Source organism: Periplaneta americana, chromosome 17 (assembly GCF_040183065.1).
Source record: "Periplaneta americana isolate PAMFEO1 chromosome 17, P.americana_PAMFEO1_priV1, whole genome shotgun sequence".
Taxonomy (NCBI): Eukaryota; Metazoa; Arthropoda; class Insecta; order Blattodea; family Blattidae; genus Periplaneta; species Periplaneta americana.
In genome coordinates, this window is record NC_091133.1 from 50,183,299 (window position 1) to 50,206,536 (window position 23,238).

At 33.1% G+C, this 23,238-nt stretch overlaps 1 protein-coding gene across 5 annotated transcripts in view; it reads right to left on the reverse strand.

Annotated features, from left to right (window-relative positions):
- Window positions 1-418: 418 nt before the first annotated feature.
- MFS10 (major facilitator superfamily transporter 10) overlaps window positions 419-23,238 on the reverse strand; it is a 74,696-nt gene continuing 51,876 nt past the window's right edge. For all 5 annotated transcript variants that reach the window (XM_069815504.1, XM_069815503.1, XM_069815502.1 and 2 more), the window contains 4 exons: window positions 21,597-21,729; window positions 20,331-20,572; window positions 19,038-19,194; window positions 419-17,590 (listed from right to left, as the gene is read on the reverse strand). In XM_069815504.1, the coding sequence (XP_069671605.1) occupies window positions 17,577-17,590; window positions 19,038-19,194; window positions 20,331-20,572; window positions 21,597-21,729 (546 nt within the window). In that variant the 3' untranslated portion in view covers window positions 419-17,576. The remainder of the gene's footprint in view (window positions 17,591-19,037; window positions 19,195-20,330; window positions 20,573-21,596; window positions 21,730-23,238) is intronic.

Sequence of the window (23,238 nt, forward strand, 5' to 3'; positions counted from 1 at the left end):
AAAACCCTGGGAAAAACCTCAACCAGGTAACTTGTCCCAACCGGGATTCGAAACCAGGCCACTTGATTTTGCAGCCAGATGCGCTAGCCATTACTCCACAGGAGTGGATGGAGAGAAAGTAAATTTTATCACTAACATCATTATTCACTAATTCACTACCACAAAAAGCCACCGGCATAATTCAGGCAGTAGTGCAATTGTCTGTTGCTCCAGAGTTGTGCTCGGGCGGGTTCGATTTCTGTTTGGGCTGATTCCCTAGTTGGATTTCTTCGAGGTTTTCCCTAATCATAAGACGAATGTCGGGTAACCTATGGAAAATCCTCGGCCTCATCTCGCCAAATAACTAAAAAAAATATCACAAAAGCAACAGCAAATTATAAGAGTGAGGGAAAATTTAAGCAGATTCAAGAACATATAAGACATTATGAAAGAGAACATTTATTTTGCTGAAATGTAAATGTTTACAAAGTTGCATAAATAAAATATTAAACTTGTACAGGGTTTCCAATCTCAAGTGCCACCAACATCAGCTATTTCTCGGATTGATGCTAGCTGTTCACCCACTATAACTAGACATACTTTTACCATGAAATACGCAAACTAAGACTACTCTCCAATCTTATGATTAAACTACAGGATTGAGAGAATAATTAAATGTTATCACCATGTTTAATCTTACCTCAAATTACAACAAATGTTCAAAGTAATGTCCATCTGCTCACTGACACACTTTAATGAACACTTCAGTTCTTGTGTAATGTTACATTACGAATATCATGTATAAGATGCTTCCAAACCCCAAGAACGATTGTTTTGGGACTTACATATCCCGATAAATGTTGCCATGCTTTATCAGCAAAAAATATTAGTTCTGGATTGACAATTCCTTCATGTACAGGCTGCAGAAACAAATTACAAAATCGAATTTTAACGTTGCTCTCCGAATTATTCAATCTTTGAACCACTGAAATCTTATATAGCCAACATTTTTGTATGATAATTTTGATGTTGCATGTGCATGTTGTGCACCACCATCTCTCCTAGTCCTGAGCTAGATAATTGAGAGATTTTCTTGACTTCTTTCTAATGCTGTTCCAATTTCGTCCAAATTCTCTTGTTAAAACAGTCCTTCTCCTGTTTGCTTTCTTGGTCAATACCAACTTAAAACCTCTTTATAATAACTCGCTTAGAATGTTTACACTAGATAATTTTCTTACAAATCTAAATTGACACTACAGTATATTCTAACTATACTTAACAAAAGTAATGTTAATAAAGTAATAACACACCCTGTTCCACACTGTTGTACTTCTTGTTTAAAACCTACATCAACTGTGCTAATACAGCTGATCTCCCAAGTATCAAAGATCGTCCAGTAAGTACAGTGTCAGCCTTGTCATCCGCATACTGGGAATCATGCATGGGCTTTTCCATATGGAGTTTCCAGAGAGTATGGGTACTCGAGATTGGAAGCCGTGTATGTATATTCATCAAGCACACTTTGTGTTTGAAAAACAAATCACAAGAAAATCTTGAGCATATACAAATATCCAATACTTTTACAAGTTGACAGAAATATTTTCAACAGTCTTACATATAATTGATTGCATAATTGATTTGCATAATAAAGTCTTACATATAATTGATTTTTGCCTGTATGTAAACATTTTTTAAAACACACAAGTAATAAAATTCTGTAAGTTATCTATGACAAAATATGTATTTGTCTTTGCATCAAACGAACAATATTCAAATATAAATGCAATACTGTACACAGGTTTCTTTACTATGTCACCGAACATTAAAAACATTTTACAAAATATGTATTCAAAAGTTTCATCTAATTGTAAAGTGTAATATGATATTCAATAATCAATTTACGTTCTGAAATTTCATCACATCAAAAAGTGCCTATAAAACTGCCAGTGTTAAATGTTTTTATAAAGATTATTTTATAAAAGTATTGTACAGATAAAATTATTTTCATATTTAAAAGAGTGGATGTACTTAAAAATAATGACACTCAACCAATTATTTTTTTTAATTACCAGTAACCTTAATGTCATTAATTAGTAAAAGTATAAAATGCTATTTTGTTTTTAAATAGGAATTCAAATTAGATGCAAAAATTAAGTTGCATCTAATTTGAATTCCTATTTAAATAGCTCTTTAATATTAACTATAAAATAAAGAAAATTAGGAAGAACGAAACTTTTTTTGCCTCTTTAGACCCCTACTGAGAACTGCAATAGGACTTCTAACAGGTCAGTGTGGTCTGAGGAAACATCTGCACACAATGGGAATCTGCAAGGAAAACCCATTCTGCAAATGAAACAGCCTCTCATATAATCTTCAAATGTGAAATATTAGTCAGGAAGAGGTATGAACTCCTAGTAATTATTAACCCTGAGAAGGATCTTTCTAAAAAGAATCTCGTGAACAGACTCTTGAACCTAATACGGGGTAAAGATCTGTTCAATTAGAATCAATGAAAAAAGGAAATAGTACAATATACCTTAAAGGTTTAGGGAATTATCACCTGATCCTATCTTTAAACACATTTAATCTAATCTTTGTCTCTTTTCATGGATTCTATTTAATCATTTAAACAAATTTTAATAAAGGAACTACCAATTCTACTAGCTAATTTTGAACACCACATACAAGTTATTAATGATATGTCATTTTTATTTAATATCTTACAGCCTATGACAAGCAGTCTTGTTACTGGTGAACATCTAGTGTCAGTTAGTTCTCACAGGGATAAGCATGGAACAAACAATTTTATTAATGGCGACTGTTAGTGTACATTCTCTTTTAAGATCATTAAGATTAAGTTCGTGTAATTTGATCGTTTGCATATGAATGAAATCATATCATCAAGTAACAAACATAGTGAGACATTCTCAAACTGGCCATTTGGATTTTTGTATGTACAAATTATCACAAAACTAGTGATGAGAGTGAATGGTTCCATTAACTATGACTAATGAATGTATTCATTTTCTTTTCATCTCTTGTATGACAAGTTACAATAAAAAGCAACTGTTAATTAAATATATTAAAAAGAAGTTTAATCTATCACCACCAGTTGCGATAAACTCATGAACCTCACATGCCACGAATTGACCATGCTGTTACTTTAATGATAATTTTTAGACATTAAATTCATGTGTAATAATTTAGCAGAAATACGAGAAAGAGTGAAGTTGTAGAGTAACTAATTTGTGTCATGGTGAAAATATTAAAAATTTTACTTAATATTAACTACAATGAATTCCATAAGAGTAACTACTTATAGTGGTAATTCTTGGCATGACAGCCCATGAAGGGCCAAGGCCAACCAGCTGACTGCTAGTCTCACATCCACATGCCTCAGCAGAGGTCAACTATCATCCAAGTAGATGGGTAATGTGTGATTAGAACAATAATTCCCCCAGTCATTATAGCTGGTTTTCGAAACCATATTTTCCTATCTAATGTAGCTCCCAAAATTCATCACGATGCTGGGTGGGCATTGATCTCATACATTAACAGACATTTTATGAGAAAATTCCTTCCCCATGAAGACTCAAATGATTGCACATTCCATAACCCAAGTCCAGGCATAATTTATTCTTACAGTTTTTAAGTATTCCAGCCAGATAATGAATTTTTGTTTTATTTACTGTATTACTGTAGTTAAAACTGATTATAACAGCTTGAAATAAAAAAAAAAACATGACGACCACATTGCCGCACTTGTAAATTAACATATGGAATACGAAATGTTAAAAGAAAAGAGTTACAAATTAAAAAAACAAAATGCATGAAACTTTCTATAATAAAAGAAAGTCTTTGTCCGAAAATGAATGCTTGTTATTAAAATATTGTTATACAGAGTGGAAGTAATATAACTGTACAGATTTTAACAGCTGATTACTTGGCTAGAGTGCAAGAAAAAAATGATAATACATATTAGTCCCAAATGAATACCTTTCTGAGAAAAAAATAATTTTTCCCCTAAATGTTAATACTCTTTTACTTAAGACTAATGTGATACATACACTGTTTTACTCGAAAAGTACTACATGTACACTTCCGATTTTTACTCTTATCATTAGAAAAACTGACAAGGAAATATTTATCTTGTCTCTTTGCAGTTTTTAAATAAAATGGACGTTTTTCTTGCAAATTAAATAAACAGATTAACATGTATCGTTATTTTCTGCCATTAGAAAGTCTGGCAACCCTACTGCAGTGACTAAGGGACAGAATGCTGCTATTCAGGCTTGAGTGTGTGCGTGTTTCATAGGTAGGTTGGCAATTCCCTGTTGCTAAACTATGCAGACTTTCAGCTCAATTTTCTAATTGACCATGCACTTTATTACAATATTACAAAATGCATAATAGTTTCTTTTATTTATTTTAACGCATTCTACTGTCCTTTTCAATCTGCAGTTACACCACTTCCACTCTGTATCATGCACTAATTTGATTTCCAGTCATTTAAACATAATTATCAACACTTCATCACAAACACATCCAGTGACTGTAAGTTACCATTATCTTTTTTTTTTTCCTTCACATTATAGATTATTTAATGTGAAGACTTTAAAAACGTTTGATGTACTCAATATTAATCCTTGACCTGAAGGAATTACAATGTCCAGTGGAGAATACCTGTCAACATATATGAGTGCAATGAAGAATTATTAAAGAATATGTGCTTCTCTGTGATGTCTGGAAGATGTTTCTAAATGATTGAAAGTCATGTAGATTATATACTATTATAATAACAATAAAATAAGGAAGACTTTTTGGTATTACAATTACTGGAAATTTTACTTTAAAAATATCTACGTGTTGTAAAATAAAAAAAATACTTTCCTATTTTTCAATAATAACACAAAGATATGCATTAGTATGCAACTGAACAATATCCATAGCACTCATGACAAAGAATACAGGACATGATTTGAAAAATAAATAAAATTAAGTTTTACTATATCAATTTTACAAAAATTAGTTGGAAAAAAAAAAAGAAAGAATTAAAATGCTAGCATATGAAGTAAAATTTCCAATTTTCCCTTCAAAATTTAACTTTCATTTCATCTAATTTATCACAAGTTTTAATATTAATGTTAAGTTCATAGTACTAGACGAATTTTTCATTTTAGTTCTGATTCTTTTATAATTCATCAATAATGGGAAATTGTCCCAATCCAAACCCTGACTTCTCAATTAAATTTTGGTTGTATTGTATAGTTTTCATATTTCTCATAGTTAAATTATATGCCTTAACTAAAAAATTTTAAATAGGGGAACCCATCTTAAGAAAATTTCATAAAAATGATAAGTTTTAAACAGTTTGTAGCATAATTTATAGGTGGTTGCAGTTAACTTATATCTATATATTTTACATTCTGATTTAACTCCGACAGAAAAGAATAAGTAACAATATATGAGGAATGATTTTCTTTTACAACAAAATTACGAATAAAACATAACTATGTACAGAATCAGTTATTATTAGTCCTAAAACAATTAAAATACCAAATAATACTGTATAAATAAAACATCTTTCTGAAAAACATGAAAAGGTAATCCATTCTACGTTCTTTACTATAAGTGACATTATCAATAACTTTTCGGTTGAAATTGAAAGTTTTCATGATAAAGCCTTTCTCAACTGAAATCACTGCTAATGCTGAAAGCCTTTCTTGTCCCATGGTATTTCTCTCATATGTTTTCATCTTCTTCAATGTAGAGAAACAACGCTATGCTACTAAGGTTGCATGCTGAATGCCACCACTACTAGCAATATACAGTTTAATGACTTCATTTGTGGAAAAGCTATGCCATATGCACTTACACGAAAAACAAATGAGAATTCGGGCAGGGCAATTGTCACACCCCACTGTACTAAATGGAAAAGAATGGTATTTTAGTCTTAAACAAATCACTGCTTAGAAAGGATTAATGAAACTGCTATTGGGAGAAGTAGCAATAATTTCAATCTGAATTAAATTAAAAGAATATAATAATGAAGTGGTAGTTGCAGAAACTTGCAACCAGGTTAGAAACTAACACTGTTTCAATTTTTACTATTATAAGCATAGGTACTTAATACACATAGGCACAAAAATCGATGTAAAAGTCGAGAAATTCAGATTTACATTAAAATATTACGAGGGGGATCCAGGAAATAACGACCGTTCGCGCATACCCGCCGTGCAGCTGACTCACCTTCCTTGTTTGAAGGTCAACTGGCTTCCTTAACATGTGTTCTCATAATGTTGTGAGTACTGGTTGCAACAAGTCGCTATTGTGCATTTTGTGTTACTTCAAAATGAACGACGTGATTGATAATCCCGCCGACTGTGAGGTGAGGAGTGTGATTCGATTTTTGAATGCCCGACATTTGAAACCTGCAGAAATTTACCGGCAATTGAAAGAAGTGTATGGTGATACTGTAATGAATGAAATAAATGTGAGAAAATGGTGCGAAATGTTCAACAATGGGCGAACAAATGTCCACGATGAAACTCGACACGGACGCCCAGCACAGAAGACCTGAAGACTAAACTGAACGACAGAATCTTGCAAGACAGGTGCACATAACTCGACGAATTGCTGAAAGACTTTCTGGGTGGTACGCGTTTTGGAAGTGATGAAGAGTTGAAGAAGACAGTGAACACCTGGCTTAATGAACTGGCGGCAGAGGAGTATAACACGGGAATTCTAAAGCTAGTGAAAAGATACGACAAATGTTTAAATGTAGGTGGTGATTATGTAGAGAAGTAAAGGAAGCTTCAGTTATGTAACAGACTTTGTTTTTTCAAATAAATATATATATTTTTTAATTATTACAACAAAACGGTCGTTATTTCCTGGATCCCCCTCGTACATAGTTACATTACAATAACGCAATCTTATACCTAATGAGCCTTTAACGAAATGTGCAGATTATATAAACTATAGTTTAAAGCTACAATAGTTTAAATTTGAGATCAAATGATTTAAAATGCACTAGACTTCAGAATTTTTTTTTTTCACCAAGAACTTCAAAACAAAATTATTAATTATATTCATAACAAGTAGAATAAATATGAATAAATTTTCTTAAAAAATTAGTCAACCAGATTGATAGATTCTTTTCTTATAATTTTATTAATATAGTAATTTCTCTGTCATTTGAGCACAAACAAGCACCTCATATTCAAATATTCTTTGGCAATCAAATTTTACATTTTCTTCATTTTACTATATGTTGCCTAATAACCGCCATATAGTAAAAAGTAAAGTTATCCCTATTACACGTCACCGAGACCCATAGCATGATGGGAAGTTAAGACTTCTCACCTTAGCAGATAATTTGCCATTAGTATTAGTAAGGATGTTAGTCCTACGTGCTTTCCACCTTTATCTCTATAGTGTCATAGTACGGCCAGAAGAATTAGATCAATGGAGTAAATCCATAGTCCCATTGGGAACTGAACAGCGACCTTCGAGTTTGCAGTTTAATGCCTTAACCAAAATATCAATTTTTTTTATATTTTAGTAGGTTATTTTACGATGCTTTAGCAACATCTTGGGTTATTTAGCGTCTAAATGAGATGGTGATAATGCTGGCGAAATGAGTCCGGGGTCCAGCACCGAAAGTTATCCAGCATTTGCTCATATTGGGTTGAGGGAAAATCCTGGAAAAGCCTCAACCAGGTAACTTGCCCCAACCGGGAATCGAACCCGGGCCACCTGGTTTCGTGGCCAGAAGCACTAACTGTTACTTCACAGGTGTGGACCCAAAATACCAACGTCACATGAATATACTATATATGTTGCACATTTAAAAACTTTTACTTTCTCACGAAGTATCTACAATATGTTATGCGCTTCAATAAATGTTATCACTTACTAATAATAGTGATGTTTCATCAGTAGGAACACCCAATTTTCGTGAATGTTTTTTTCACAAATTTCTGCTAACTGAATCAGAGAGTTAAAATTTTTATAGACATGAACGAGACTCATTCTGTAGACATGTTTTACGATCACAATTTGTCGCAAATTTTGCTCGATTCTCCCCCCCCCCTTTTTGCGAATTTGGCAATTTTTTACGAATAATGTTGAATTGCACATTCATTGGTCACAAAATTCTATTATTTTATTTTCGACAATGATACATCAAAATAAGTACGAAAATGGGTTTGTCTTTCATGTTTTATCATATGGAAAGCATTGCTGCTTAACTGTGAAAAATGAAAATCTGTGTGCTGTGCATGTGCACTGCTTAGGTTCATTACACACTAACACAATAAGAAGAAATGTGTAAAATATATTTATCATATTTTCAGCAAGAGTACGCAACAAAGATTAAGGATGTATTTCGATAATTCGGCAGCCAAGCAGCCTGTCATAGTGTGAACATGAACACAGGCCTATGTTTTTTATATTTACGTGACATCTAGTGTGTAACTGGCCTTATTCATAGAGGGGAAGTTTGTAGGGGAAGGAGTTTTTTGTTGGTAATTTTTGTAAAGTGATTTCCATTTTTGAATATCTTTTTCTTCACGATTTTCATGTTTAAATATCCACTTTTTTCATTATTTATATACTTAACGACATTTTTAACGATTTCCATGTACTAATGGATTGTACTACCTGTAATAGTGTCTCTTCCAAAAGGCATAATGAATTTCTTCATAACAAAAGAGAAGTCAATAGAAGTAACAACTTGGATGATATGTAAAAGTCGCTAGATTAAAACATTAAAACCATTTCTTGCATGGAGAAGGAACATAGAAAATGCGGGAGTAAAAAAGTACTGATGATAATGATGGTGATGATGATGATGATGATAATAATAATATTAGGATGGTGAATCCAACATCTTTATTGGTGAAATGGAATTTTACCAATATTTTTCATACCAAGAGGAATATTCCCTATTAAAAATAGCTTCGTGTTTGTAGATAAAATATTTACGAATATTATCTTGTTATATTTTAGTAATGTTTTCGACTATTTTATTAACCAGGTAATATTGCACAGCATACAACTTCAGAGTAATGTGAAGACACTAAAGAATTTTATAACAGTTTTAAAAATGTTACTACTAATTTATTTATTAAGATTCAACTGAAATTATGTAAAATAAACCAAAACGTTCTAACCATTATAAAATTCTATTTATGCTGCAGCATTTAAAATATAGGTTATTTGAAAGTTTATTTTTGCGAAGTTTTAATTATGAATGTATTATGAACACATGTCAATGTTTAATCCAATGCTCCCACACTTACTCTGTTATCTTTCATCATCTATTTGTTCTTTTATTGTTTTGTATGCTTTCTCTAATGGCAGCCTCTAATTTGAGGAAGCTCTGGTAAATAAATAAAATACGAGCATGTTAATCATTTTAACAATTCTCACTGTAATTTTAAGAACATGATACTGTTGTCTCATACTTTGAAATAGCTTTATCATGTGACAAAGGTTCTACTGTACCTTTCTTCCTGTTTCATGTAATATGTCATGTGCGTAATAAACATGGTAAAAAAACTTGGGAGGTATTAATCTAAATTAAATGTTTTTCAGGGCATTCTTTTTGTCTGTGTATTACATAACAAGTGCATATATGAAAAATTTTGCATCTCATGAGTGATGCCTTATTGGTATCACTTGCAAAGTTCCAACTAATCTTCAGACTGCTGGAGGGGGGGGGGCAGTTTACAAAAACACGCACAATAATGAAACTGAGGAAAAGAACGAAAAACAGTTAAACTGCATGTTCGATAAAAAAAAATAACAACAAATCATTCTTTATAATCACTTTTTAAAATAAGCACCATTTATAAAATCAGCCCAAATTTTTTAAGGAAAATGAGTTCAAAATATAGAATAAAAGTAAAGGAACAAATTATATGGTTGGTTTCAATTTTTTCAAACTTTATGGTTCAGTTATTTTCTGAAGAATATTATCCTACTTAAATGTGGGCTTCATATTATTTCAATGTTACATTCACACTAAAAACATTCAATTACAGAGTACTTAATCTTATAAAAATTCAAATGCAATGAATTATTATATGTGAGTAAATATTCTAATTTCTTCATTTTCAAACTATGAATATTAAAAATGTCACATTATTTTTTATAAATACATACATTGTAAGACAAAACATATTACCAGTATTTCAGTCAATTAGTGTGATTTTAACTGACTACACATTCATTTGTCATGTTTATTCCTTCACATATGTGCCATAGTCTGTTGCTTCATTACAACTCCTCATTATTCCAATTCCTGCTTGTTTGGAGATGGGCACAAGTTATAAGATTACTGTACATTCAATAATAACAATGTTAAAAAATTATCTGAAGCAGTCACAGCTCATAGATTTAAAGGCTACAAGACAGAGCTGCCCTTGCAAGTCTAAAAATATATTTTTAATAATGGAATTTAGAATTGAAATTAATACAAAACGTTTCGAAATTTCACTCTGTCCATTTAGTAATGACAGCCCCATTATTTTCTGTGTAACACAGCTGGGAGGCGTGGTTTCAATGGGTTTCAGTTCTTATATGTTGAAATGAAGGCTCAGCTCCCGACGTCACAGCATGACTCACTACTCCCTATAAAATTTCACGTCTAGTAGCTTACATTATGAAAAACATTCAAAGTGAAAATGAGTGGTTGAACCCTCAGTTTTAAAGCTCTGGTCTCTCTCTCTCTCACCCACTCTATGATGGGTCATTAATTGATCTTTTAGCAGAAACACTATGACAAGATTAAGGCTCCCTTCAGCAAGGCCACTTTTAGAAGTGCTGCTAATGCGCTGCCACTTGTGAATAATGTATTTAAATGGAGGCCTTCAGACACAGCCACGACCACAGAATCAGTCGCTTGCAGATGCTCTGAGTGGTTGGCTTCACTGCTAGTGGCGGCCACTAAAAGTGATGCTTCTCATCACAATACATAGAATTAAATGGTAGGTTTCAGAAGGACCACAGCCAGGCCACTACTTTAGTGGCACATGAGTAGTGTTTTCATGACGCTGCTAACGGACGACTGTTGGGCCACCAATTCCCTAAACCATCACGATAGTATACAGGCTGTGTTATGACAGAATAATAAAGACTGACGATAATAATAATAATAATAATAATAATAATAATAATAATAATAATAGTAATAATAAATAACAATATAACCATAGACTAGACAACTAAATACCTGGACTAGTGCGAATTACAGACATATTATTTATGTAATAAAATCTCCTTTGTTTCATGTAAAATAAAATAAGGCATCTAAAATAATGTAAATAAATTAACAAAAAGATAAAAAAAAATTAGTTTATCTCAGGTTCGAACCTGGGTTAAATTACACCACGGCCTTTGACTTTACCATTACACTACAGACACCTATTGTAGTATAGCCTATTGGTTGAATTACATGCTATCCTAGATCATTATACCCAGATTGCTCGGCCTTATAGGGTTTGACGGTAACAACTTTTGTCAGGTTTACTTTGCTGCCATCTCTTGTGCATTTATGGGGGACGGGTGGCGATCCTGGCGGTTGTTCTCTTCAAAGTGCTACCAATTTTAACATACGATGAGGAGTCTGTTATATACATGATCTAGGGTGCTATGAATGGTTTTTGTTTGTTACCTATTATATTTAATTTTGAATTCTTAAACATTAAACAAAAATATATTTTATGCCATATTGTCCCTCATTTGCGTAATTTTAAGTTAATATTTTTTATCATCCTGATGTAAATCAAGTTATGGAACAGACCTAGATTCTTTTCAAAACTAATTGATGAATCCAGACTTTTCTTTTATTTTTACGTCCATTCTTTCTCTGTCTGAGCAAAGTTTCCAAAAGTATATCTTCCTCTACGTCCATGTTCACTGGAAGACTGAAAAATTCTCTACTATAAAAATTTAGTGTATTAAGCAGCGCCACTGATGTGTGATCGCGTTGCAACTGACGCACGTTTGTAGTGCCACTAATGCACCACTAAAGTGGCCTCACCTGAAGGGACCCTAAGGAGTATTTATTTGTTAAGACACATAATATCCTTACCTCTGATTGAGATTCTGGCTGATATGTATATCAGGCAGTATATCTGACTTGACGATATGTGTCAGAGGAAGAATAATAACTGTTTGTACTTCTCTGAAGCCTGATTAGTGTAATATGTAGCTAGTTGGCGATGTACGGAATGGAAGGGATAAGAAACTGACCATCATACCCATTACCTCCTGGCTTATATGCCTCATATATTGTGCCTTTTTGATATCACTTGTGAGGTTCAAATCTGTCTTCGGACAGTTGACTAAACAACAATATGATATCCCTTAAAAGACAGATTTATAAAAAATTCCGTCAGAGAACACTAACCTATGGTACCTAAGACGTGGCAATTATGCCACTTAGCAAGATTTTGGTGCATGATGACTTTGTAAGTATGGTGAATTTATACAAATATTCGTGCGTTTTTAAATTTCCTTCTCACTGTGTGTGAGAACATTAAACTTTTACAGATAATAGTAGAGGTGGAACATTGCTTCTCTGCTCTTAAATGAGTGAAAACTTCCATCCAAATACAATGAAAGAAGGCGTCTTCAATATGTTCTACTGAAAGGAGCTACTGGAATCACCGAACTTGTCGAACATCACTTTGTAGTGCAGGAGAGGAGAGCTGATTTCATTTACAAAATCAAAGGAATTGAGGTAAGTCAAATGCCCATATTATAATGTAGTAAGAAGTAACTTTACTGTTCTAACTACTGTACCTACTTACGAAAATAAATAGGTGAATAAACGAATAAATAAATATACAACCCCCGAGGCTTGGTAAAAGAAGGGCCTATTCCACGTTTTTAAACTTCTGAAATATGAGTATCTAATGTCTACCCACTCCACTTGCGTGATACAGGTTCCGCATATTGCGGATAGATGGCAGGACTGTGACCCATTTTCAAATTGCACACCACTTCAGCGGGCCACACTATGCATGATGTGTATGTGTGGAGAGTTATGTCATGTACTAGGTGAGTGTAGTGTAATTGTAGTGTGGGGAATGGGTGAGGAAGGGAGAAGAGGAAACCCAGTTCCAGCACATAGCCTACACCTGTCGAATAGCACCAAAAGGGCCGCCAAGCTTAACATCCCATCCGATGGACGAATCACTATCAACATATGCACTGCAGAGAGATTTGAGATCCAATCCAGGGATATTGGTGCACAATCTAGTGATTAGAAGTTGTACACTGCCATCTCTCCTAGTCCCGAAGTAGAAATTTTACATGAAAATTTCTGATTCCGCTGGGAATCGGACTGAAATAAGAGGCTATCCTTTCATTAAGAAGGGAAGTACTGAGTTTAGCTCCTCTTCCTCAGCAACTAAAATAACAAGGTTACATATATACCACAACAAAAAAACTCGTGTGCATATACACTAGATCAGTGGTTCCAAACCTTTTTCGACATACACAGGGCACCCTTGTGGTGTATTAAAAATCACGAGGCAACCCTAGAGTCTTTCCCTTTCCCACAAAAATTTCAGAAAAACTATATGTTTTTAATTTAAGTTCAAGTAAGTTCTTACATTACTGATTTAACTCGTTTATTGAAAGATATAACAAACGTCAGAATAAAACATACTAATACAGTTTAAGAAAAAAGTAGTCTACAATGAAAATCACTCAAACGAGTTCTGCTTTATTAATGCGAGACTTGGGATTGATGCTTAGAACACAAATGTTTGATATCAGGCCTAACAGTTGACAATGAAACACACATATCCTCTGCAGTCTATTTCTTCCTTTGGATTTTATTGTCGCCATAGCAGAGAAAGCTTGCTCATACAGGTATGAAGTTGAAAAAGGCAAAAATAGGTATGTTGCCTTCTTCACTAGGTTAGGGTACTCCTCTGCCAGTCCAAGCCAAAAAGCAGCCACTCATGCCTCACTCTTAGCAAACTTAATTTTGAGTGTGGAATCAGCTTAGAGTTGAATGAATCCTCTGTCCTGGAATTTACGTTTCTTTACGTTATTATTAGAGCCTGAGTTTTTAGGCATTTATTTTGGTTAAAATAGGCAGACATATAGGCACTAAAATAGTAAAAATAGGCAGTGAAATAGGCATTTATTATTCATGGAAACAGACAAAAAATAGACAAATACTTAATAAACTATCCCATACGGTACTCACTTTCCTTGGTTACATGTCACAACAAGATGCTTTAAGTTGTCCACTGTCATAGTGAGCAGCCTGTCAGAGAGAACATTTTTCATGGTGGAAAAAGATCTTTCTACTTCTACTGAGTGATTGGAGCAAACTTAAAACAACTTACTTCAGAAGGACTGTCTCTACTTCCTTTGAGAGATCAGGAAAAACCGACTGTGTATTGTCTCAAAAAGAGGGGTGTGAGAAGGAATTAGGGACTTCGACGTACGCGTGACTTGTGCGTGCAAGCGACAACAGTAACAGGACCTGAGATTTGCTTCTAATACTTCCCCTTTCTTTCACTGGTAAACCCCAAAGTGACCTGAGCACTGAGGGTTATACTGTTCAAACATCTTTGTTAAGTGACATAAAAGATGGAATCGGTAGGGGAGAAAGTTTACGACTTCTTGAAAACATATGTATTGCTGGAGAATAAGTTTCTCAGCAAATATTTGTGTGAGGTGAATATATATTTTTAATTTGCTCAACTGTTCTTTTTTGTATTTTGATATAATTTGTGTGCAGTTTATTTTAAATGCATTAAAAATATAGAAAATGTACAATAATGACGTAAAAAGGCTAAAAAAAAAAAAGCATTTAACCTTAAAATAGGCAATGGGAGCTAAAAAAGGCAAAATAAAAATTGGGCCTATTGTCCCCAAATGTGTAGAAACGTGTTTATCTCTAATAGGTCTTTCATACATACACTCAGTTAAAAAAAGGTATTTTGCCTAACATCCGGGCTCTAGTTATTATCCATAGCAAATATAGTGAAACAACACAATGATAAGATAAAACTGGAGGCACAAGTACTCGTCCGTTTTTAATTTATGCTCAGTCAAAACGTGGGAATGTTTGTGAATGATTAACTGCACTGCCATCTGGTGGACGTGAGAGCAATTAATTCAATGTTTTTAAATATTTTTCTTAATATTTGCTTTTGTGTTGATTAAATATTTGTTCAGTTTTAAATGATTTTGTTTTTAGTTACGTAATTGTAATAATGATCCCAATATAATGACTATTCGTTCTTTATTAATTTCAGGATATAAAGCAAGTTATTAATTTTGTAGTACTTTGAGTGGGCCCCAGATGTATTATTGAATTGATGGTGCAGAATAAAATTGCAATAAAATTTCCCCCCAAAATATCTCGTGGCACCCTAAAGTGTCGAGATATACCGGTTGGGAACAACTGCACTAGATGATGCCTGCTATCATATTACAATGCCGAGCCAAAAAAAAAAAAAAAAAAAAAAAAAAAAAAAAAAAAAAAAAAAAAAAAACCGCAACACTTGAATATCAAGCCATAATACAAATTATAACATTACTGTGCTCTTCTATGGACCTGTTTGTGTTAGGCAAATGTTAATTCATGTTTTGGGAAGCCAAGTATACCCATTGGGTGATTTCTGACACCCTCTTTGCCACTTCCTGTCCCTTATTCTATATTTATTGCTGTGCCATTAAAATTTACAACCCTAAACACAAGCAGATAAAACAAATTTACAACACTATTGTTTTCTTTTTTTTTTTTTATATAATGGAATTCTGTGATATTGAATTGAGTTTTAAACAACATTTAAGAGAGTTAAAATGCCGTTAAGTCCCATTAACGACGCTAGAGTAGTAGCGTTGGTAGAGGATGACTACAGCTTACGTTATGTGGCTCAGATGATGCATTCATGGCCCCATAGCTCTTGAAGAGTATCTGGAGCATGGTGAAGGACATTCCTTCCTAAAATGGCCCACAGATGATCAATAGGGTTAAGATCCGGACTGCATGATGGCCATTGAATGAGTTGGATCCATTCTTTATTGAGGTACTGGAGGACATAATATCGCGGCACACGAGAATGTGTATTGTCCTGCAAGAGCATGAAATTGTCACCAATAAAGGATGCAAAAGGAAGAACATGTTGCCAAAGGATTTCTTCAATGTAGCGATGGGTAGTAAGAGACCCACTCCACACAAAGACAAGGTCCGTTTGTGCAATCAAACTGATGCTGCCCACACCATCACTGAAATGCTGTTCTTGATGAAAAGTTGCACGGAGAATACCTTTCTCCAGTCCTCCACACTCTCTTCTTCCATCTGGGGATCTGAGGAAGAATCGGGACTCTCTGAGAACATAACTGTTCCCCACTGTTCGTCAGTCCATTCCTCATGTTCACTTACAAACTGTAAGCGAGTTTGACGATGTTGTCTTGTAAGTTCTGGGCCAATAGCAGGTCTTCTGGAGATTAGGCCAGCATCATGTAACCTCCTCCTCATAGTCCACTCACTGACATTCACACCTCGCACTTGTTCTGGCTTCGACCGCAGTGGTGTGGTAGTTACGCAGCACTTGAAGGCACAAGAACTGGTCATTTATTGCAAGAAGTTGACCTTTTCCTACCATATCCTGGTCTTCGAGAATATGAACGAAGTTCCCTGTACCTTTGCACTGTACGTGAAACCGTCGATGGAGTTGTATGCAACATAACGTAAGCTGCGGTCATACTCTACAAATGCGACTACTCTAGCAGCCTTAATGGAGCTTAATGGCATCTTAACTTTCTTAAATGTTGTTTAAAACTGAGTTCAATATTACAGAATTCCATTATAAGCAGAAGAGAAAACAATAGTGTTGTAACTTTGTTTTAGCTGCTTGTGTTTAGGGTTGTAAATTTTAATGACACGCAATAAATATAGAGTAAGGGACAGGAAGTGGCAAAGCGGGTGTCACAAGTGACCCAATGTGTATACTTTCCTTCCCAAAATATGAATTAACACTTGCTTAACACAAACAGGCTCATAGAAGCACAAAGTAATGTTATAATTTGTATTATGGTTTAATATTTCAAATTTATTCAAGTGTTGCGTTTTTTTTTTTTTTTTTTTGCTCGGCAGTGTATATAAAACTAATTTTGATGCAAGAGTAGAACAGACCCTTCTTCTACCAAGCACTTTAATTTACAGGTGATATTAAGTGTTATGTGCCCATTTATAACTTTCCTAAATTTTAAAACTATGAGCTGCAACTGACTTGGAATCACTATACTTTTGGTCTCAGTAACTGATTTCAAAATGCAAAAACTATAGTTTTACTTCTATGCGCACATTAACATATTCAATTATTCTTGTTATGCTTAAAAAGTTTACTTAAAACACAATACTTCCAATGCACAGTTTCACAGAATAAAATATAGAATAATGTACTTAGTAACTTAATGTAAATATTTCCAGGTAAACAACTGCTAGTATCCTTTCTACAATATCACAGAAAAGTAATACTTTTACAAATATATAAAACCAATCTCAATTCATTTGGCTGACACTGATTTGCTTTTCTATAATAATATCTTGGTTATTGAATTAGACCTGGAAAAGAAAGAAATAATGTAAATAAAAATAAAATTCAAATGGAACAAAATACTTTACATACATTCAATAGACACACACATTGTCTTTTCCTGACAACATAATACTTAATGAAATGCAATGCTAACATGAAATGCTACCAGAAATGCAATTTTGGTACTTTTTATCCAAACTTTGGTTATATACCTGTACAGAGTGAACCTATATTTCTTTATAAGCTCTATATAGTGTGATTCGTCGTTAAAAAATGAGAAGAAAATGTAATACGACTTATATCCTACAAGCTCTTGTCCACTTTTCTTAGGCAGAGACAAGACGTCAGGAATCAAGTGATAAATAATGAGATTTTTAAGTATCACCAAACTATTTATTTAATACAAATCCACTGTTTACAAGAGGTGTTCAAAGCATCTGCTGTAATGTAAATAATCTCATCCTTCATCACGTGATACCTACATCTCATCTTCTTCTAAGAAAGGTAGGCATATTACATCATCTGATGGCACTTGTTTTTTCTCGAAAACAAGAGCTACATAGAACTTACGTGGAAATTTAGGTTCTCTCTGTATGTTCTTACTTTTCATTAAAGAAATTCATACAAACAAGGGTCCAATTTCTAACAGTTAAGGAGCTAATGTCCCTTAATTTTGTAAAAATAAATTCATCGCTATGAATAATGTGCCACTCTATGTCTTCCCATATCATGACCTTGACTGAAAGTTAATTGCTCTGCCACCTGCAAACAACTACACCAAGGAAGCTGAGTAATTTAACATGATCAAAAATGGAAAGTTGAGTGCTCTATTTTCAAGATGCCTTAAAATTTTTAAATGCTCAATATACTAATATGACGATTATGGAGTTTTTCAATTAAAATTACTGCTGAATATCAACGATGATTTTTAATAGAATAATTGCAGCATTTTCCAAACTTGGCATGAAATCAGTTAGTTTTCTAGTATTTATAAAACTGTCCTAACTTTACGAGTAATACAATTCACTCGTGAGTGTGAAAAAGTGTACATTATTGAAGCAGAAGGTGGTATTTAGAAAATCTACTCTGATTTTTAAAACAACAAACATGTATCTGTGAACATAAACTGTAAGTTTTGTAATGCATTTGTAATGGAAAAGGTAGTTCTTTTTAACAATCGAATAACCACAGTTCCATAAGCATTCTAAATCGGATCTATATTCATAAGAACTTTTTTACACAAAAAGCTTAAAAATCATATCTTAAAGTTTTGACTTTTGTTCGTGAATCACCTTGTGTTGGTTAAAATTTCTCAAAATAATGAAGGCAGAATGGGACAAAGACTTGGAAGTTGCAATGGGTACTGCCTGTGACAGTCAGGTAAAGATTTATTGTTTCCATTATTCTTAAAAGGCATTGTAAAAACCATTTAATTGAAAAGAGAAAATATTTATATTTCCTTGAGTGACATACCTGGTGTATTATTCTCTTTTTCTTCTTTCGTATTATTTGTGATTTCTTTACTCCAAGGTTGTTCTGTTGCCGAAGCAAACACAATATAGAAAATATTTCCAATAACATTCACAGCTGCTGCTATATAGAACACTTTTCGCCACTGAGTTAATGTGTCCTGCAAATAGCAAATACGACACATCTGTATTATTAGATCCATATATTCAAGTAAATGACCACCTGGTTTGTTTGTTTGTTGTAAAGCTACTGTAATGCTTAAAATGCTATACATGCAGGGTATTAAAAAATATTATATATTTTGTGGATGGGTAATATTCACTAAAATCAGTAAAAAAAAATCTTCATCAATAAAGGCCTACTGATCTACAAAACCTTTATTATTATTATTATCATTATCATCACTACAGCGAGTGCTCTAAGTGGTTTCAAAGCACACTTTGAAAATGTTCAGTTCCTCACGAGTTTACAAAAGTTGCACAGATGATGTCACTGAATAAGCATTCTAAAAAATCTCTCAATCACTTGCTGGATAGTTGAAGTTTTGTAACAGCACATTCTCAAATAGAAGATTCACTTAAGTTTGCGTTGGTTTTTATAATTTACCAATATAAAAAATAATGTAATTTGAATAATGACTCATATACGTTTATTTAAATATATCTTTAAATGAAACATCTGACTCTGCCATGCTGTTGCTTTGGGTTCTGCAAAAACATTTTTCAAAAATATATTGAATATATTTCATAATGTTGTATTTAAATATCTCTATAAGACACCCATTTCGGAAATTCACACCTTCACTAGTTTGAAATGAGTGGGTACGAATATGCAGTGAAAGATATGAAGAGAATAGAAAGTGCGCAGAATTGGACGAGAGTCAGAGCACATTTCAGTTCTATAAGTTCATTTTGCTTACTTCTTCAATGTTTGAAACCCAAGATTAGAAATAAAATCCTAGCATTATTCTTTTATACTTTATTAAAACTTTCACAGTGTTCAACATGGTGCGAAATTTTTATTTTTTATTTTCAACTATGTTATAGTTGTAGAAAAATCCGAACTACATAAATATCTGTTACATCATCAGTGATGGCAAGGAAAATGGAAAATATCTGTTGGATCCTTTGTAACAGATTCTTGAGAATAGTTCCTGATAGGTTCATATTTCCCTATTTTTTCTAATGCTGGATCCAGTACATAGCTCTGAAATGTCTGCATTTATGACATTGGTCAAAAACTCAAAAATCTCTAATCATAATTAAACAGAACTTCATGTATAGCACTATAACTCACATTTCCTTTTATGATTAAGCCAATAGCGAAGGGTGCTAGGAATCCACAAGTATTTGATGCAGCATTTGTGATGCCATACATGGTACCAGCGTAATGAGGACTCAGTGTAATGTGATTCATCTGGTTTCCTGCATAAGTCGCACCACCAAATGCTCCAGTAATGGCTAATAGTAGTATGATGGCTAATCGATCACATCCAACCCATGCAATAGCTACCAGACCTGCAGAAGGAACTACAGCAGCTGTAAAAAAAATCATTACACCATTAAATATTGTACAAAAGCAGTATAGAAGACAACTGTCAACATAGAAATAATAATAATATTTTTAAGTTCATTTTTAAACAGGTTTTGAGAGATGGTTGCTTGCTTGTGTGTATTTAGATTCATTTGTAAGCAATCACTAATAACCAAACTAGAAGCATCAGGATGTTTATATTATCATAAACACTTATGCTTAGTTTGTATTTAGTATATTTTCACACATATTTACATTACACTACGGACAATATGTTGTTGTTTAGTCAACTGTCAGAAGACAGGTCTGAATCTCACAAGTGATACTGACAAGCACCACTTATGAGGCAACGAGGCTAGGAGATAATGGGGTAGGATGGCCAATTCCTTTCCCCCTTCATTGCATACATCACTGAATAGCTACATATTACACTAATTAGACAGCAGATACATACAAACAATTGTTTTTCCTCTGACACATATCAGGCAGTATGTTCGATTAGTATCATAGGAAATTATTCTTTGTTATTTAAAATAACATACACAAATATTCTATAAAATTTCAATAAATGTATTTAATATTTTAAAATATAAAGGCCCCCCCCCCTCCCCCGGTGTCGGTAACTCTATAGCATCTATTAGCACTTTATGGTTGTGCTAACAGGTGGAGTTACTTGTCAAAAATGTGATGCTGAAATTTGTGTTCAGGTTACTGCCCAGCAGTCCTGATATATTGTATTTTATATTTTTGAAGATTGACTAATTAATATTAACCTGACACACTCACATTCATACAAATTTCCAGGCTCTAGACACCCAGGCAATTTTTCTTCTTAAAAAAAAAATTCACTGAGAATCGAGCCTGGGACCTCCAGATCTGGAAGCCAGCATGCTGACCAACAGACCACGGAGACAGTCTAAATTTAAAAGTAGCTCTATTTTTTTTTTTTAGTTTTTTTTATTGACTATGCTATAACAACTACAAACCTACAAAGCAAACTAAAAAAAAAGTAATTGTGTCAAGACATACCTAGGGAATTGAAGACTTTATAAGAATTGAGGACAGATAAAAAGCCCTTTTCTATGAGCCAGTCAGCTATATGACTAAATGCGACGCCCAACACCCAGCCTGTCACATATGGTAATGTAGACAGCATGCTATTCTGTAAAATAACAAGAAACATTAAAATTAATAAATACCTGCTATTTTCTTAACTGTCTGATTCGAAAATAAGTAAAGCCATACGACTGATATTTATATTATGTAGAAGTGAGAAGTATTACACTCAATAACACTTTATAGGAAAAAAAAAGTTTAAGGTTCGAGTCCAAGCAACATGATTTTTGTATTTTTATTTTAAAGACGTTACAAAAGTTATTCAATTGGTAAGATTATTGATTCGGCAATAATGGAGCAAACCACAACGAAACAAACAATTGAGGACAGTTTTTGCAAAACTTGCTAACTGCAAAATTAGCTAAATTGAGATTTTGATGAATTCGTTAACATAAGGCAGGCCTCTACATGATGTTAAAGGCATCTTAGTAAAATTTGATTATTTCTCTTCATTGTAGTGTGTCAAAGTGTGATCGTTTTTCCAAAACTTGCTTTCTGCTATGTAAGAGTTACAGCAAAATTTTGCTTACTACAGCGTTTTGTCTCTCCTGTAAAATTTAGTTTTTTCAGTTAGCATGTTTTGCAAAAACGGTCCTCTTGTACAAAACCACGAAAGAAATCTAAGTTTCAAAAGCAAGTCTATCAAACTCCTGCTTTATCTATAAAAAATATCACAAAATCTATTAGAGATGCCAATGACTAACTTTCAGATATTTGTTCCTTTCTGAACATTGTCCTGAGATTCATTACTCAATTTGTTTTTTATTTACTGCATACATTCCTATTAAAATACAATCAAAATAATTTATAGTGATAGTACAAAGAGAACATTTGTTTGTATATTAACTGAAGACAAACTGTTTTCTTTCTGGAACAAAATTTGAATTTCTGTTTTATGGTCACTATAAGTTTGCCATTTTATCAATCATTTACTATTATAATTTGGTGAGAGACAGAAAATTAGGCATTGAGAAAGAGAGAGAACAAAGACTAGCAATCTGAAGATGGTGAACTCGTACATTCTTGCTGAAACCAGTCCAAGGTAAAATACTATAATAATTTCAATATTAACACAGTAAAGTTAAGAAGTTGTTAATTTAACAGATCATTAGTGATACATAAGTGTTAAAAGTGTGTAATCAAGAATAAGCAAATAAAAATGAGATAAACAAAAACATGAAAGAAAGACTATCATTAGTAGAGCACCTAAGCTTCTAGAATCAATATAGTCTACAATGAATATGTAAGAAGAAAAGTAGGGTGAGGAGAGAATTTTTTTGGACTGAAACAGGGTTCCTAAAGTGGATGGCCATGTTATTCAGATAGCTGAAGAAAGATGACCAAATTACATATTGGATCATATCGGGCAATGAAGGAAATGAACTTGATCACAGAGTATTCTCAGGATCATCTATAATTTTCTTTCAATGTGAAATTTTTTTCTTTAATGACTTGTTCCATATATACATAAATAAAATAAATTATTAACATAAAAATTATTTACTAATAAGAGTATATTATAATATACCTAAACAATTTTAAACATAAAATATAC